The sequence below is a fragment of the Engystomops pustulosus genome, chromosome 9, assembly GCF_040894005.1.
Source record: "Engystomops pustulosus chromosome 9, aEngPut4.maternal, whole genome shotgun sequence".
NCBI classification, from domain to species: domain Eukaryota; kingdom Metazoa; phylum Chordata; class Amphibia; order Anura; family Leptodactylidae; genus Engystomops; species Engystomops pustulosus.
The window spans coordinates 83,728,638-83,749,007 of record NC_092419.1 but is presented as its reverse complement, the minus strand read 5'-3'; the positions used below and the strand labels follow the sequence as shown (position 1 = coordinate 83,749,007).

The 20,370-nt window shown below is 46.9% G+C and overlaps 1 protein-coding gene across 1 annotated transcript; it reads left to right on the top strand.

The window, feature by feature from the left end:
* Positions 1-438: 438 nt before the first annotated feature.
* LOC140077080 (uncharacterized) lies at positions 439-7,815 on the top strand. The gene is made up of 2 exons (XM_072123946.1): positions 439-964; positions 1,301-7,815. Exon 2 carries the CDS (start codon positions 6,304-6,306, stop codon positions 7,225-7,227), a length of 924 nt encoding a protein of 307 aa, XP_071980047.1. The 5' UTR covers positions 439-964; positions 1,301-6,303; the 3' UTR covers positions 7,228-7,815.
* The last annotated feature ends 12,555 nt before the right edge of the window (positions 7,816-20,370 follow it).

The following is a 20,370-nucleotide window of genomic DNA, read 5'->3' as shown; positions in this document are numbered from 1 at the left end:
TAGCCTGTTTGGATTTTTTATCGGATTTTCAAAATAAAACCATTGGATTGATATTTTAAGGAACCAGTCTGCAGCGGGATCTTTCTTCAGATTTTTTTGCTCGTGATTTGCCTGAGAAGCCAAGGTGATCCTCGCATGGAATAACGGTGTTCTAATGGCCATGTGGCAAGAGAGGTGAACTGACTTTTTCTTTTTTAATGTCTGTAAATAAATACTGTATGAGATATTGTTGATGATGTCATAATGACCTGGAACCTCAAGCCACAGGTGATGACATCACAAAGCTCAGATAACTTCCATATACATATCCGCTCTAATTTGCATAATAGGCCACACCCAACTAAACCGACCAATCAGGAGCAAGTTCATGCAGCAAGGCCCGCCCCTAGGGTATAAAAGGCAGCACACAGCGCCCACTCTGTCATTATGACTGGGGACATGGAGACAGCAACATCCATGGCCAGCCTTGAGGAGCAAACCAGCCTGGAAGAATACAACCAGATCCAGAAGCAGCTCCTAGGCTTTGATGCCGGATACATTGAGCACTGTAATGCAGCAGCTACCACTAGCCTTGAAGAACAAACCATCCTGGAAGAACCAAATCCAGGAGCAGCTCCAAAGCTTGGATGTTGGATATAACGAGTACTGTACTGCATCTACCATCTGCCCTGTAGAGCAACCCATCCCAAAAGAACATGACCTGATCCAGGAGTAGCTCCAAGGCATGGATGTGGTGTACAAGCAGCACTATGAACAGGAGGACAATATCAATGAGGATGGAGAGCCAGAGGGAGAAGAGCAAACAAAGAAGAAGAAACTAAGAGATAAAACAAAAGCAAGTTCTTAGCCCTGCTCCGGAAATCCTGGGGATGGATTGGCAGTCTCACCCAGAGAGGAAACTATACCATGAAAGAGGAGTGTTCTAGTGACATTTCAGAACCGACCCAAATGGCGGACACCAGAGGTAGGAACCACTGACAATCTTTATTTCTCAGCGATTAGGTAAAAACTGAATTGAATTATACTGCTATCCAATTTGACAATTGAGGCCTATATTATGTTAATATTCTCTAGTCCAACATTACCACTATTGCAAGAAATTTTTGGCGTACTTGGATGATTTTTGGAGCAGTTTTGGTCATGCCGATTCCTTCCCTGAAAGTCAAACCCTTTTTTTAGGTTTTCTTTTGAGCAAACAATAGCCATATTTTTCTGTTGACTGCACCACACGCAGTTATTATGCAATATGATATACTGTGTCCCTCACACTCACATTATACATATATTTGCTCATTTATAGGCAATAGATCATCTAACATAGATATTAAGCATAGCGTGAAAAGATCCAGTGAAAAGATGAACCAGAGGACCTCTACAAGTCTGCAGCAACAACTGTTAGCCACAGTGGCCACAACTTGTTCAGTCACTGCAGTTCACCAGACCTACAACCATCCAAGGAGCTTCTCGGGACTGAAATGGACTGCCTAAAGTTAGAACTTCACTCCTTTCATCATGCGACCATAAACCAAATCACCACAAGTGGACTGCACAAATGTAGAGCTTCGCTACCTTCATTATTGCATCCATAGACCTCTTGAAGGTTTGCTTTGTGCACCTTCAATCCCTGGAAATGGATTGCCCGAAGGTAGAGCTTTGCTTAGAGGTTAGCATAACAGCCTTGCAGAGCTGGGGACCTGGGTTCAATTTCCAGGGTCAAAATCTGCAAAGAGTTTGTATGTCCTTTTTGTGTTTGCGTGGGTTTCCTCCGGGTCCTCCGGTTTTCTCCCACATTCCAAATCATACTGGAAGGTTTATTATATTGTGAGCCCCATAGGGGACAGGGACTGATTTTGCAAGTTTGTGCAGCTCTCCATAATCTTTGTGCGCTACATAAAGAATTATTATTATTTTTAAGGATAGCTTTGTGCACTTTCAGTCACCAAAAATGTACTTCCTGAAGGTAATGCTTTGCTCCCTTCACCAGAGGTCACACTAACATTTTTCAAGAAGGGTGATAATACTTCTCTTACTATTTTTGGGGAGTATTTTTAGCCAAGTAGTAGTATGAAATTTTCTATAATACAAATATTTAAGTCATAGCTTTATATAATGTTAACAGACTTTATTTATACTTGAAAATTATCTTCACTGCACACAGACTACACACAGCAAACACAACACACACTACATACAGCACACACAGCATATACACACTACACACTACACACACCACACACTACACACACACTACATACACCACACACACCACACACACCACACACACTACATACAACACACACAACACACACACACTACACACACCACATACACTACACACACACTACACACACACACACTGCACACTCACTACACACAGCACACACACACTGCACATACAGGACCAGATCATAGGGGGGGGGGGCTCCAGGGGCGCCGGGGCCCCCACCACTTTGTCCTTATAGGGGCCACCACCAAATGTGGGCTTTTCTGGTGGTCGCATGACCGCCCGAATCGCCAACATTGTATTTGATGTTTCTGCCTTTTGTCTATGGTAGACCGAGGGAACAATAAATTCCCTGAACTGCCATAGACGATCGCATGTAAACAAAAATGGCAGGGCCCTGCTGCTGGCCGCGCAAAGTGTGACATCACATGCTGCGACAGTCACCTTGATGTTTGTAGGAGGGCACCACCATTTTTGTTTACATCCCATATCGCGAGGGAAGATGAGTTTGGCACGCATAGGGGGAATGATGAAATGTTATTATTTCATCTACAACTGTATATAGTTATTATAGGGGGATTGTATATATTTATAATGGGGGGGTGTATAGAAATAAAAGGAGTCTGCATGTAGTTATTTATTATAGGAGTATATTGTTATTATAGGGGGGTTTATAGTTATTATAGGGAAACGGTATACAGTTATTATATGGGTCTGCATATAATTATTATAAGGGGGTTGTATATATTTATAGGGGGGCTGTACATAGTTATTATAGGAAGGAAGTATATAGTTATAGGGGGGCTGTATATAGTTATAGGGAGTTGTGTATAGTTATTATAGGGGATGTGTATAGTTATTATAGGGGAACTATATAGTTATTATAGGGAGTATGTATATTGTTTTTATAGAGGGATGTAAATTGTTAATGCTGTGGGACTGAATATCATATGGGTAATGTTTGGGGCTCTATATAGCTATTGCTGGGGAGCCATATATAGTTATTACTGGGGGCTGTATAAAGTGATTACTGGGAGCTGTATACAGTGATTACTGGGGGTGCTGTATGCAGTGATTGCTGGGGGAGCTGTATAAAGTGATTGCTGGGGGAGCTATATACAGTGATTACTGGGTAAGCTGTATACAGTGATTGCTGGGGGAGCTGTATACAGTGATTGCTAGGGGAGCTATATATAGTGATTTCTGGGGGAGCTGTATATAGTGATTTCTGAGGGAGCTGTATATAGTGATTGCTAGGGGAGCTGTATATAGTGATTGCTGGGGGAGCTGTATATAGTGATTGCTAGGGAAGCTGTATATAGTGATTGCTGGGGGAGCTGTATATAGTGATTGCTGGGGGAGCTATATACAGTGATTGCTGGGGAGCTGTATAAAGTGATTGCTGGGGGAGCTGTATAAAGTGATTGCTGGGTAAGCTGTATACAGTGATTGCTGGGGTTGCTGTATACAGTGATTGCTGGGGGAGCTATATATATTGATTACTGGGGGAGCTGTATATAGTGATTTCTTGGGGAGCTGTATATAGTGATTGCTGGGGGAGCTGTGTCTAGTGATTGCTGGGGGAAATGTATCTAGTGATTGCTGGGGGAGCTGTATATAGTGATTGCTGGGGGAGCTGTATATAGTGATTGCTGGGGGAAATGTATCTAGTGATTGCTGGGGGAGCTGTATCTAGTGATTGCTGGGGGAAATGTATCTAGTGATTGCTGGGGGAAATGTATCTAGTGATTGCTGGGGGAGCTGTATACAGTGATTGCTGGGGGAGCTGTATATAGTGATTGCTGGGGGAGCTGTATGCAGTGATTGCTGGGGGAGCTGTATGCATTGATTGCTGGGGGAGCTGTATATAGTGATTTCTGGGGGAGCTATATACAGTGATTACTGGGTAAGCTGTATATAGTGATTGCTGGGGGAAATGTATCTAGTGATTGCTGGGGGAGCTGTATCTAGTGATTGCTGGGGGAGCTATACAAATTGAGGCACATTTACTTACCCGGTCCAGTCACGTTCCAGCGGCGGGCTTCGACGCTAATTCGGGTTCTGCTGGGGTTCACTAAAATCCGTGCGCCGATATCCACCAGGTGTCACTGCTGTGCTGAAGTCCGTCGGAATTCACCGGAGTTCACCTTCTATTACTTGGTGCAGGTAAGTGCGTGGAATTCGACACTTTTTTTTTTAAGTTCCCCGGTTTTAACGAATCCGTCGGGTTCTCCGAACGCCATGCCCCACCGATTTCCAAATCCGATCGTGTGCGCCAAAATACCGGCGGAATTCGGCGCAAATCGGAAATTGTCGGGATACCCTGTCTGGACTGCATTCAATGGGGGTCTCCACCATATTTTGCACCCAGGGGTCCCCACCAACCTTAATCTGGTCCTGTACACACACCGCACAATCACTACACACAAACACACGCACTACCCACAGCACACACACTCCGCACACTCACTACAAACAACACACACACACCGGACACACACTACACACACCACGCACACTATACACAGTACACACACTACATACAGGACACACACTACACACAGCACATATACTACACACAGCACAAACACTACACACAGCACACAAACACACGATACACAGCACACACACACGATACACAGCACACACACTATACATAGTACACACACTATACATAGTACACACACACACCGTATACTCACAACACACAACACACACACACTATACACTTCACACACTCACACCACACACTCACTACACACAGCACACTCACAACACACACACACTACACACAACACACACTCCGCACACTCACTACACACAGCACACACACTACACACAGCACACATACCCCGCACACTCACTACAAACGGCACACATACACCTGACACACGCTACATACAGCACACACATATACTACACACAGGACACACACTACACACAGCACATACACAGCACACACACTACACACAGGTTTTAATGAATCCGTCGGGTTCTCTGAAGGCCATGCCCCCCCCCCATTTCCAAATCCGATCGCGTGTGCCAAAATCCCGGCGGAATTTGGCGCAAATCGGAAATCGTCGGGATACCCTGTCTGGACTGCATTCAATGGGGGTCTCCACCATATTTTGCGCCCAGGGGTCCCCACCAACCTTAATCTGGTCCTGTACACACACCGCACAATCACTACACACAAACACGCACTCACTACCCACAGCACACACACTACACACAGCACACATACTCCGCACACTCACTACAAACAACACACACACACCGGACACACACCACGCACACTATACACAGTACACACACTACATACAGGACACACACTACACACAGCACATACACTACACACTATACACAGCACACACACTATACACAGCACACACTACACACAACACACACCCTATACACAGCACACAAACACACGATACACAGCACACACAACACACACAGCACACACAACACACACACGCTATACATAGTACACACACACACCGTACACTCACAACACACAACACACACACACTATACACTTCACACACACAATATACAAAGCACACTTACATCACACACACACACACTCAGCACACTCACTACACACACACTACACACAACACACACTCCGCACACTCACTACACACAGCACACACACTACACACAGCACACATACCCCGCACACTCACTACAAACAGCACACATACACCTGACACACACTACATACAGCACACACATATACTACACACAACAAACACATTACACAAAGCACACACACTACACACAGCACACACACTACACACAGCACACACACAGGACACACACTACACACAGCACATACACAGCACACACACTACACACAGGACACACACAACACACAGAACACACACTATATACAGCACACACACTACACAGACCACACACACAGCACAAACACTACACACCACACCCACAGCACATACACTACACACATCACATACACAGCACACACACTACACACGCACTACACACACACTACACACAGGACACAGTCTACACATAGCACATACACTATACACAGCACAAACACTACACACACTATGCACAGCGCACACACTACACACAGCATACACACACCACAAAACACACACTCTACACATAGCACACACACTACACATAGCACATACACTGCACACAGCACAAACACTACACACAGGACACACACTACACACAGGACACACACTACAGACAGCACATTCATTACACACAGCACAAACACTATACACACTATACACAGCACACACACTATACACAGCACACACACTACACACAGCACACACACTATACACAGCACACACACTACATACAGCACAAACACTACACACAGGACACACACTACACACAGCACATACATTACACACAACACAAACACTATACACACTATACACAGCACACACACTACACACTGCACACACACTACACACAGCATACATACACCACACAGCACACACACTACACACAGCCCATACACTATACACAGCACACACACTATACACAGCCCGCACACTATACACAGGACAAATACTACACACTTCACACAGATCACACACTACACACAGATCACACACTACACACAGGACACACAGAACACACGCTATACACAGCACACACACTATACACAGCACACACACACACTATACACAGCACACACACACAATATACACAGCCCACACACTACACACAGGACAAATACTACACACACACACAGATCACACACTACACACAGGACACACACAACACACAGAACACACACCATAAACAGCACACACACTACACACAGCACATACACAGCACACACACTACACACAGGACACACACAACACACAGAACACTCATTATACACAGCATACACACTACACACAGCACAAACACTACACACACTACACACCACACACACTACACACATCACATACACAGCACACACACTACACACACACTACACACAGGGCACAGTCTACACATAGCACATACACTATACACAGCACAAACACTACACACACTATACACAGCCCACACACTACACACAGCATACACACACCACAAAACACACACACTACACATAGCACATACACTACACACAGCACAAACACTACACACACTATACACAGCACACACACTACACACAGCACATTTACTATACACAGCACAAACACTGTACATAGAGTGCAATGTACTCCCCGGCTGGGGCTCGCACTCACCTGACACCGCTCTCCGTTCCTGCTGGGATCATAAGAATTCTATTAATACTACTAAGAAGCGTATTTCTACGCATGGCAATTATTTTGTGGGGTAGTGGCGCCTCATCATGCGTCAATGATGCATAATGAGGCGTTAATACAACCTCTACCCTACACCATAGACCTCTTGAAAGATATCTTTGTGCACCTTCAATCACCAAAAATGGACTGCCTGAAGGTAATAATAATTCTTTATTTTTTAAAAAATAATTCTTAATTTATATAGCGCACACAGATTACGCAGCGCAAAGCGGTCCCTGTCCCCATGGTGCACACAATCTAAAAAACCTAACAGTATGTTTTGTAGTGTTGGAGGAAACCGGAGTACCTGGAGGAAACCCATGCAAGCACAGAGAGAACATACAAACTCTTTGCAGATGGTGACCTGGGTGGGATTCAAACCCATGACCCCATAGTTGCAAGGCAGAAGTGCTACTCACTCAGCCACTGTGCTCCCTTCTCAAAGCATCCTCTTGAAGGAAAGCTTTGAGCACCTTCAATCACAAAAAAATGGACTGCCTGAAGGAAAAGCTTAGCCATCGTCACCATCAGACCATAGACCTCTTGAGTGATAGCTTTGTGCACCTCCAATCACCGAAAATGGACTGCCTAAAGGTAGAGATTTGCTATCTTCACCATACGTCTATAGACCTCTTGGAGGATAGCTTTTTGCACCGTCAATCACTGCAAATAGACTGCCTGGGGATAGAGATTTGCTCCCTTCACCATGAGTCCACAGACCTCTTGAAGGATAGCTTTGTGCAACTTCAATAACCACAAAAGGACTGCACGAATGTAGATCTTCGCTCTCTTCACCATGCGTCCATAGATCTCTTGGATAGCTTTCTGCACCTTTAATCACCGAAAATGGATTGCCCGAAGGTAGAGCTTTGCTCCTTTGACCATAAGTCCAAAGACTTTCAAAAAAATAAAAAAATTGAATTTTAAAAATACATGGAGAGTGTGTCTGAATTTGTTTTAAATATAGGACCTATTATAAAGTACTACAACCCAATCTTATTAGGGGATGGGTTCTCATGTAAAGTCACATAACAAATATCAGCACTGGCATGTTGATGTAAAGAGCATAGAGATGGGCGAATGGATTCTAATAATTCTAATTTAGAATTTCAAGAAAACTTTGATTCGTCACGAATCCGAAGTTTACAGTAATTCGTGGGAAGGAATTTCAATTTTTTTAAACCTATATTAGCAAACTGGCCGCTAGCACAACGTGTTACACGGGTAAAGAACTGTTCCTCACTGTATAGGGGTAGTGTTCCTCACTGTATGGGGGCAGTGTTCCTAACTGTATGGCGGTAATGTTCCTCAATGTATGGCGGTAGAGTTCCTCACTGTATGGGGGTAGTGTCCCACATTATATGGCGGTAGTGTTCCTCACTGTATGGCGGTAGTGTTCCTCACTGTATGGCGGTAGTGTTCCTCACTGTATGGCGGTAGTATTCCTCACTGTATGGCTGTATTCCTCACTGTGTGGCGGCAGTATTCCCTTACTATATGGCAGTAATGTTCCTCACTGTATGGGGGGTAGTGTTCCTCACTGCGTGGCTGTATTCCTCAGTGTATGGCGGTAGTGTTCCTCACTGTATGGTGGTAGTGTCCCTAACTGTATGGCAGTAGTGATCCTCACTGAATGGGTTTAGTGATCATCACTGTATGGCGGTATTGTTCCTCACTGTATGGCGCTAGTGTCCCTCACTGTATGGCGGTAGTGTTCCTCACTGTATGGCGGTAGTGTCCCTCACTGTATGGCGGTAGTGTCCCTCACTGAATGCCGGTAAAGTCCCACAATATATGAGGGTAGTGTCCCTCACTGTATGGCGGTAATGTTCCTCAATGTACGGCTGTATTCTTCAAAGTATGGAGGTAGTGTTCCTCACGGTATGGAGGTAGTGTTCCTCACTGTATGGCGGTAGTGTTCCTCATTTCATGGGGGTAGTGTTCCTCACTGTATGGCGGTAGTGTCCCTCACTGTATGGCGGTAGTGTCCCTCACTGTATGGCGGTAGTGTCCCTCACTGAATGCCGGTAAAGTCCCACAATATATGAGGGTAGTGTCCCTCACTGTATGGCGGTAATGTTCCTCAATGTACGGCTGTATTCTTCAAAGTATGGAGGTAGTGTTCCTCACAGTATGGAGGTAGTGTTCCTCACTGTATGGCGGTAGTGTTCCTCATTTCATGGGGGTAGTGTTCCTCACTGTATGGCGGTAGAGTCACTCACTCTATGGGGGTAGTGTCCCTTACTATATGGCAGTACTGTTCCTCACTGTATGTAATGTTCCTCACTAGAGATGAGCGAGCACTAAAATGCTCGGGTACTCGTTATTCGAGACAAACTTTTCCCGATGCTCGAGTGCTCGTCTCGAATAACGAGCCCCATTGAAGTCAATGGGAGACTCGAGCATTTTTCAAGGGGACCAAGGCTCTGCACAGGGAAGCTTGGCCAAACACCTGGGAACCTCAGAAAAGGATGGAAACACCACGGAAATGGACAGGAAACAGCAGGGGCAGCATGCATGGATGCCTCTGAGGCTGCTTAATCGTACCATTATGCCAAAATTATGGGCAACAGCATGGCCATGACAGAGTGACCGAATGAGGCTAGATAGCATCTAAAACATGCAATAATTGACCCTAACACTATAGGGGACGGCATGCAGAGGCAGCAGCGGCAGGCTAGAGAGTGTCATACCCTAAATGGACTCAGGCTTCACCAAAGGAGGTGAGCAAGAAGCGCTGAAATGATTTCCTATGTGAACAAAAGGTTGACGGTATATTTAGTCGATAACACAGCATGGTGGCGACATAGTGACCAAGTTCCATAACGTATCTGGTGAAACACCCGAAAAATGAGCCTGACACAGCTCTTTTGATAAGGGGACGACATGTGGAGGCAGCCATGGAGACGACTTCCATGATTAAGAGCGACAGTATGGGGCATTCATATTGCGCTGCTATGATTGCAACTTCAGGTCTCCAGCATGGTGGCGACAGATGGGCCGAGTTCCACTATGTATCTGGTTAAACACCTGAAAATTCTGCCTGACACAGCTCGTTTGATAAGTGGATGATGTGCTGCATATCCTCTCGTGCTCCAGCGTCTGGGGTATAGAGAGTTGAAATGAGACATTGGTGGACGCTGTGGAGGATCGTGGAGGCAAAATGGACAGGAAACAGCAGGGGCAGCATGCATGGATGCCTCTGAGGCTGCCTAATCTTGGGATGGAGCTGGCGGTCCACTGCCAGGCGAGCTTTCGCCTGTCCAAGCCCCTGTCTCTCGGCTCCTCCCCACCCAAAAAGGGCCTGGGGGCCAGAAGCGTTTACTTTGAAAAAATTATAATTTTCAAAGCAGGCCGGGTCGTTTGAATATTTCATCTAGGAATAATGGAATAGCATAGTGGTTCTATTTTCAATTGTTTTTACGGAAATGGTTCCATGATTAAGAGCGACAGTATGGGGCATCCATATTGCGCTGCTATGATTGCAACTTCAGGTCTCCAGCATGGCGGCGAAAGACGGGCCGCGTTCCACTATGTATCTGGTGAAACACCTGAAAATTCTGCCTGACACAGCTCGTTTGATAAGGGGACGATGTATGGAGGCAGTGAACTAGTAGTAGATTAAAGGTGCTGCAGTTAAAACTATGTTAGTTGGATCTTGGGATGGAGCTGGCGCTCCGCTGCCAGGCAAGCTTTCGCCTATCCAAGCCCCTGTCTCTCGGCTACTCCCCAAACAGCACTTCTAAGAACCTTTTGTATAAGATCAAGTGTAGTAGCGTTCTTATAAGTTTGGGTTATGGCGGGTGAGGGGAATGTAAACAGATGCGCAAGAAGCGCTGAAATAATATCGGTAAATGATAAAAGTTTGCCAGTATATTTTGTGGATTACACAGCAGGGTGGCAACAAAGTTAACAAGTTTGATGTGAAATCCATGAAAACAACCCAAAATTCTGCCTGACACAGCTCGTTTGATAAGGGGACCATGTATGGAGGCAGTGGACTAGTAGAAGATTAAAGGTACTGCAGTTAAAACTATGTTAGTTGGATCTTGAGATGGAGCTGGCGCTCCGCTGCCAGGCAAGCTTTCGCCAATCCAAGCCCCTGTCTCTAGGCTACTCCCCAAACAGCACTTCTAAGAACCTTTTGTATACGATCAAGTGTAGTAGCGTTCTTATAAGTTTGGGATATGGCGGGTGAGGGGAATGTAAACAGATGCGCAAGAAGCGCTGAAATAATATCGGTAAATGATAAGTTTGCCAGTATATTTTGTGGATTACACAGCAGGGTGGCGACAAAGTTAACAAGTTTGATGTGGAATCCATGAAAACAACCTAAAATTCGGCCTGACACAGTTCGTTTGATAAGGAGACCATGTATGGAGGCAGCTATATGGATGACTTTTGGAGGCAGCTATGGCGATGACGTGTGGAGGTAGCAATGGAGACAACGTGTGGAGCCAGCTAAAAAGACGACATGTGGAGGCTGCTTTGGAGACAAATTAATTTGGATAGTGTCTGTATGTGCAGTCCAAAAAAGTTTTCAAACCAGAGGAGCAGGTAGGTGGTCCTCCAGAAAAATTAAATAGATTGAGTGCCTGTATGTGGCACTCCCAAAAATTGCTTAAAACAGAGGACCGGGTAGGTGGCCCTCCAGAAAAATTAAATACATAGAGTACTATAGCTAGAGCCAGTTAGCCCTGGCAAAAAATAGCCAGTTTCCTCTGCTTTAGTGTACAAAGAGGAGGAGAAGGAGGAAAATGAGGAGGAGGAGTGCATACATTATTCAGATTGAGCTTCTTTCACCTGGTGGAGAATGAAAATCCTGAGAAATCCAGGCTTTATTCATCTTGATAAGCGTCAGCCTGTCAGCGCTGTCAGTCGACAGGCGTGTACGCTTATCGGTGATGATGCCATCAGCTGCACTGAAAACCCGCTCGGACAACACGCTAGCGGCAGGGCAGGCAAGAACCTCCAAGGCGTACAGCGCCAGTTCGTGCCACATGTCCAGCTTTGATACCCAGTAGTTGTAGGGAGCTGTGTGATCATTTAAGACGATGGTATGGTCAGCTACGTACTCCCTCACCATCTTTCTGTAAAGATCAGCCCTACTCTGCCGAGACTGGGGACAGGTGACAGTGTCTTGCTGGGGTGACATAAAACTGGCAAAGGCCTTGTAAAGCGTACCCCTGCCAGTGCTGGAAAAGCTGCCTGCTCGCCTACTCTCCCTCGCTACTTGCCCGCAGAAGTACGCCCTCTGCCGCTAGCGCTGTCAGAAGGGAAATACTGTTCCAGCTTGTGCACCAGGGCCTGCTGGTATTCATGCATTCTCACACTCCTTTCCTCTCCAGGGATGAGAGTGTAAAGATTTTGCTTGTACCGTGGGTCCAGGAGAGTGAATACCCAGTAATCGGTGCTGGAATAAATTCTTTGAACGCGAGGGTCACGGGATAGGCAGCCTAGCATGAAATCTGCCATATGCGCCAGAGTCCCAACGCGCAAGAATTCACTCCCCTCACTGGCCTGACTGCCCATTTCCTCCTCCTCCAAATCCTCTTCTTCTGCCCATACACGCTGAACAGTGAAGGACTGAACAATGGTCCCCTCATCTGTCTCGCCAACATTCTCCTCCTCTTCCTCCTCAACCTCCTCCACCTCCTCCGATATGCGCTGAGAAACAGACCTAAGGGTGCTTTGGCTATCAACAAGGGAATCTTTTTCCCCCTTCTCTTGTGACGAGCGCAAAGCTTCCGACTTCATGCTGACCAGAGAGTTTTTCAACAGGCCAAGCAGCGGGATGGTGAGGCTGATGATGGCGGCATCGCCACTGACCATCTGTGTTGACTCCTCAAAGTTACTCAGCACCTGACAGATATCAGACATCCACGTCCACTCCTCATTGTAGACTTGAGGAAGCTGACTGACCTGACTACCAGTTCTGGTGGAAGTTGACATCTGGCAGTCTACAATCGCTCTGCGCTGCTGGTAAACTCTGGATAACATGGTTAATGTTGAATTCCACCTTGTGGGCACGTCGCACAACAGTCGGTGAGCGGGCAGTTGGAGGCGGCGCTGCGCTGCCCTGAGAGTGGCAGCATATGTGCTGGACTTCCTGAAATGCAAATCAGACAGATTGGGGTATGTCTTGAGGAAACGCTGAACTATGAGATTTAACACATGGGCCAGGCATGGCACATGTGTCAGTCTGCTGAGTTGCAGAGCCGCCACCAGGTTACGGCCGTTGTCACACACAATCATGCCTGGCTTCAAGTTTAGCAGTGCCAGCCACAGATCAGTCCGCGCCGTGATGCCCTGCAATAGCTCTTGGGCGGTGTGCCTTTTATCGCCTAGGCTCAGCAGTTTGAGCACCGCCTGCTGTCGCTTAGCGACGGCACTGCTGCTGTGCCTAGAGCTACCGACTGATGGCGCCATGCCCACGGATGGTAATTCGGAGGAGGAGGTGGAGGAGGGGTGGGAGGAGGAGGAGGCATAGTAGGCCTTTGAGACCTGGACCGAGGTAGGCCCCGCAATCCTCGGCGTCGGCAGTATATGACCAGCCCCAGGGTCAGACTCGGTCCCAGCCTCCACCAAGTTAACCCAATGTGCCGTCAGCGATATATAGTGGCCCTGCCCGGCAGCACTCGTCCACGTGTCCGTGGTCAGGTGGACCTTGTCAGAAACGGTGTTGGTCAGGGCACGGATGATGTTCTCTGACACGTGCTTGTGCAGGGCTGGGACGGCACATCGGGAAAAGTAGTGGCGGCTGGGGACCGAATACCGAGGGGTGGCTGCCGCCATGAGGTTTCGAAAGGCCTCGGTCTCTACCAGCCTATAGGGCAGCATCTCCAGGCTAAGCAACTTGGAGATGTGGGCGTTGAGGGCTTTGGCGTGTGGGTGGGTTGCGCTATTCTTCCTTTTGCGCTCCAGCGTCTGGGGTATGGAGAGCTGAACGCTGGTGGATGCTGTGGAGGATCGTGGAGGCGAAGATGGGGTTTTCGCACGGGAGGTGTTTGGGCCGTGGTCCTGGGCAGGGGGCTGACTAGCAGATGACACAGGGGAAGGAGCAGTGGTGTGCCCGGCCGGAGGTGAACGGGCTTGGTGCCATTGAGTGGGGTGTTTAGCATTCATATGCCTGCGCATACTGGTGGTAGTTAAGCTAGTAGTGGTGGAACCCCTGCTGATCCTGGTTTGGCAAAGGTTGCACACCACAGTCCGTCGGTCATCCGGTGTTTCTTTAAAGAACCTCCAGACTTCTGAAAATCTAGCCCTCGCCACGGGAGCTTGACTACGGGCAACATTTGGCGGTGATGCACCAGCTCTGGCCCTGCCTCTCCGTCTGGCCCCACCACTGCCTCTTCCAACCTGTTCTCCCATAGGACTCGCCTCCGTCTCAGAAGCACTGTGTTCACCCGGCCTATCAACCCAGCTTGGGTCTGTCACCTCATCATCCTCCGATCCATCAGTCTGCTCCCCCCTCGGACTTCCTGCCCTGACAACAACTTTGCCACTGTCTGACAACCGTGTCTCCTCATCGTCCGACACCTCTTTACACACTTCTTCCACTACGTCAATAATGTCATCATTACCCACAGACTGCGACCGGTGGAAAACCTGGTTATCGGAAAATTGCTCAGCAGCAACCGGACAAGTGGTTTGTGACTGTGGGAAGAGTCCAGAAAACAGCTCCTCAGAGTATGCCGGTTCAAATGCCAAATTTTGCTGGGAGGGGGCAGACTGGGGGGAAGGAGGCTGAGGTGGAGGAGCTGGAGGAGTGCTGATTTCGGTGACATGGGTGGACTGCGTGGAAGACTGACTGGTGGACAAATGGCTAGAAGCATTGTCCGCAATCCACGACATCACCTCTTCGCACTGTTTTGGCCTCAACAGTGCTCTACCACAAGTCCCAGTAACTTGAGACATGATGAACCTAGGGAGTGTAGCTCTGCGGCGTTCCCCTGCTCCCTCATCAGCAGGTGGTGTCTCACCCCGCCCAGGACCACGGCCTCTGACCCCTGCAGTAGTTGGATGCCCACGTCCACGCCCTCGTCCTCTACCCCTAGCCCTCGGGTTAAACATTTTCAAAATTAAATTGTAAACTTCAAATTTTTTTTTTTGTGTTTTTTTTTTTAAACAAAACGATGCTATCCTATTGCTATGGCTAGTTTCTAACCTACACTGACAGCACACAACTGGATTTTGTGCTGTGCCAGATGACTTTGAGTAATAAGATAAATAAACGTAAAAAATAAATAAATCAGCAGACTGTGCCTAATTCAAATCAAACCCCTAATAAATTGTCCCACTTCGGTGTTTGAGGTGGATATGTGTGTCACTAAGAGCTAAACACAAGTCTCCCTGCAAATTACTCACAATATGGTACTAGCTGCACTACTAACAGCAGCAAGCCCAGCCACAAGCAAACCAAAAAAAAGTAAAATAAAACGTTATTGTAGCTCTAAGAAGGACTATTGGGTTCTTGTAGAATCACTCCTGCCTAACACTATTCTAATAGAACACCCTAACGCTTTCCCTGACCAGCAGCAGCTCTCTCCCTAGCGGCATCCAGACAGAGAATGACGCGAGCAGCGCGGGCAGGAGCTAGTCTATTCCAGGGTCAGCTGATCTGGCCAGCCAACCACTGCTATCGACGTGTAAGGGTACCACGTCATGCTGGGTGGAGTGCAGAGTCTCCTGGCTTGTGATTGGCTCTGTTTCTGGCCGCCAAAAAGCAAAACGGCGGGAGATGCCATTTTCTCGAGCTGGCGAAATACTTGTCCGAGCAACGAGCAGTTTCGAGTACGCTAATGATCGAACGAGTATGTTCGCTCATCTCTATTCCTCCCTATAATGCGGTAGTATTCATCACTTTTAGTGTTCCTCAATGTATGGGGCCAATGTTCCTTACTGTATGGCGGTAGTGTCCCTCACTGTATGGCGGTAGTGTCCCTCACTGTATGGGGGTAGTGTCCCTCACTGTATGGGGTAGTGTCCTTCACTGTATGGGGGTAGTGTCCCTCACTGTATGGGGGTAGTGTCCCTCACTGTATGGAGGTAGTGTTCCTCACTGTATGGGGGTAGTGCTCCTCACTATATGGCTGTAGTCTTCACTCTATGGAGGTATAGTTCCACACAGTATGGCGGTAGTATTTCTCACTGTTTAGGAGTAGTGTTCCTCACTGTATGGCTGTAGTATTCCTCACTGTATGGCTGTAGTATTCCTCACTGTATGGGGGTAGTGTCCCTTATTGTATGGCGGTAGTGTTGCTCACTGAATGGGGTTAGTGTCCCTCACTGTATGGAGGCAATGTCCCTCACTGTATGGCGGTAGTGTCCCTCACTGTATGGCGGTAGTGTTGCTCAATAAATGGCGGTAGTGTTGCTCAATAAATGGCGGTAGTGTTGCTCACTGTATGGGGGTAGTTAGAACCCAAACCAAGACTCTCCATGCCATCTAAATATGGTGGGGATCCCAAGTTGTGCAGGGTTTTTTTTCACTCAGTGCTCCCAGCACATTGATCTCATGCCTACGCATTTCATCACAGAACAGTCTAAAGTGGCTTTCCATATCTGCCTTCTCATCAGGACGGCCCTGGCATTGGCTACCCCCCTCTGGGACAGAAAAGACCAGGTCTCTGCTAATCTCACCACCTTCTTTGCCGTGTTCCCGTCCGTCTTTGAGGAACCAGCCCGGACATCTTCGGCTGAGACCGCCCTGCTGAACCTATGTCAAGGGGATTTATCTGTCGGAGACTGTGTGGTTCTGATAGAGTAGGATTTAAGATATCCTCTTTTAGTGTGTGTGTTGTCTCCGTTTTTCTAATCAAATCGATTAAATGCATGTGTGCACGTAGTAAGGAATGATTTAGATGACTGCTGATTCAAGTCTCACTCATGCTAACATTGCCCGGGGCAAATCAGCACTGTGTAAACTTTATTTGTTCTACCAGTCTATAAAGAAAAATAGGAAAAAGAGCTAGACAGGGAGGAGCATGGAAAGCATAACAATATCAGACATCGTTTTGATTGGAGAGCTTTCCTGCTGTCGCACATTCACGTCAGGATAATGCATTTCTGAAATTTTTTAGCCTTGATTGTTTTGGTTATGGTCCACGATGCTGGCTCCATCTTGAGTTCATTGTTCCTATTACATTATATTTTAGGAAAATAAGACAAGTAGAAATAACAGGATTTGATCTATCAGCTAGGTTTACCATAGCAGTCCCCCCTAAATCCTGGAATTTCTCTCAGCTACTCTTAGTCTAGAAGGACCTACAGATCTGCCCTATGTGCTTCGTTCTCCTCTTCACCAGTTGGATGACAGCAGCCCCCTGTTAGGTGTGTCCCCATTTAGTGGACTTTCACATATGGGAATCAAAACTCTACTCTACCTCTTCCTACACCAGGGGGCTGTTTGATATGTTTCAGGAGTGGTTGATCATAAAGGGATATCTTCATTATGCAAATATAGGTAACGAGTAAGGGGTCTTTGGCTTGTCTAACTACTGATACTCATGATACTTGGTGGACCTGATGAGGGGGACCACACAACACGCAATAGGTGAGAAGAGCAAAATCACAATTCCCAATATCACCCCCACTTAAAGGAAACCCTTCCAATCCCCAACAACAAAGTGAAGGATATAGCGTCCGCTCCAGACTTTCTTTTGAGTTGGACAGTCTTTTCAATCTTTTCAAGGGATCCATAGGATTGATGTCATCCGAGATGTACATGCAACAAGCAGCTCCCACCATCTTACAGACTCCTCCCTTCTCAGCAAGGGTCATGTCCAAAGCCATACGGTTCTGGAAAGCATCTTGGATATAATTCACAAATCTCTGTTGGTTACAATAAACACAGTTAACCCAATCAACATTTTTGCTCATAGCTCTCTGGGGAATAATGGACTCTAGACCTGTACATATCTGATTGTGGGCCTTGTACTCATCTGGGACCTCCCTTGGTGCTGCCACTGTATTTTTATAAACAATGTCATCTAGGTGCTTCTCTCTTAGACCTCCAGAATCCTGCAGAAAAATCTCACTCACCAACTCCTTGGCTGCAGTTCTGGCAATAGCCTTGGTCATGGGAAAAAGCTTCTGGCCACCCTGGAAAGAGATCAATGCACACAAGCACGTATTTCTATGTAACACCTTTTGGTAGCTGAATAAAATCCATCTGCAGTCTCTGAAAGGGATACAGCGGCTTGGGTGTCACCTTTTGTGGGGTCTTTACCACCTTACCCGGGTTGTGGCGGGTACAGACTATACAAGGGTAGTAATTCCCGGGGCAAACCACTGGCGGTTTATGAGCACTAGCATGGACATTTTGGATGTGTGTGTGTGTCCGTGGGCTACTTGACTTACTGTCAGGTGCAGGGCTCCAGGCAGGCACACCCTCTTTCCCAGCATCCAGGTCCCATCGGCACCTGGGCTCTAGCTTTCCTCCACAATCTCTAAACTTCTCATGACCCTCGGGCCACCAGGGACTGGAACACCTGTGGATCAAACTTTTTAGCTCAGAACTCACTGTTGGGACTTCAGGACAGTCTCTGGGTTCCATCTGTGCAGCTGCCTTCGCCACCCTGTGTGTGTGATTTTACTTTTACTATCCCCACCTCTTGTTGAAGTAAGAGAGAATCCATGCGCTCTTTAATCAGTGTGCCATGCTTAAAGGGGTTCCCTGCAGAGGTGAGGAAATCTATCCTTCCATATGGGTTCATAGTCATGTTTAGACCACAGGACTATACCTTGTTTGCCCTTTTACCTTTCACCAGTTGTAGATCTTTTATTTTATATATAAGTAAAAAACATAACAATACATAACACAAACCAAACATAATATACAATGTATACAAAATATATACAGTAACTTACCTGCCACATTCACACCTAGCAAAAACAATAACTTACAATACACCAAAATGAATAAACACTAAATACCACAACCCCCACCCAACCGATTATCACATCCTAAATAGAGATGAGCGAGCACTAAAATGCTCGGGTACTCGTTATTCGAGACAAACTTTTCCCGATGGGGGAAAAGGGGACCAAGGCTCTGCACAGGGAAGCTTGGCCAAACACCTGGATACCTCAGAAAAGGATGGAAACACCACGGAAATGGACAGGAAACAGCAGGGGCAGCATGCATGGATGCCTCTGAGGCTGCTTAAACGCACCATTATGCCAAAATTATGGGCAACAGCATGGCCATGACAGAGTGACAGAATGAAGCTAGATAGCATCTAAAACATCCAATAATTGACCCTGACACTATAGGGGACGGCATGCAGAGGCAGCGGCAGCAGCGGCAGGCAAGAGAGTGTCTTGGCAACATACCCCAAATGGACTCAAGCTTAAAACCAATGGGTGGCAGAGAGGAACCAAAGGAGGTGAGCAAGAAGCGCTCAAATAATATCGGTAAATGATAAAAGTTTGCCAGTATATTTTGTGGATTACACAGCAGGGTGGCGACAAAGTTAACAAGTTTGTTGTGGAAGCCATGAAAACAACCCAAAATTCTGCCTGACACAGCTCGTTTGATAAGGGGACCATGTATGCCTACAGTTCATGCCAGTCGCTGCACTGGCTGCCAGTCTCCTTTCGAATACAGTTTAAAATAATAACCCTCATCCATAAAGCTCTGTATAATGCTGCACCCCCCTACCTCTCCTATCTTATCTCAGTCTATCGCCCAACCCGTGCTCTTAGATCCGCCAGTGATCTTAGATTAACCTCTACCCTAGTGCGGACCTCCCACTCGCATCTCCAAGACTTCTCTAGAGCTGCACCAATTCTATGGAATGCTCTGCCCCGGACTATCAGACTAATACCTAACCTCCAAAGTTTCAA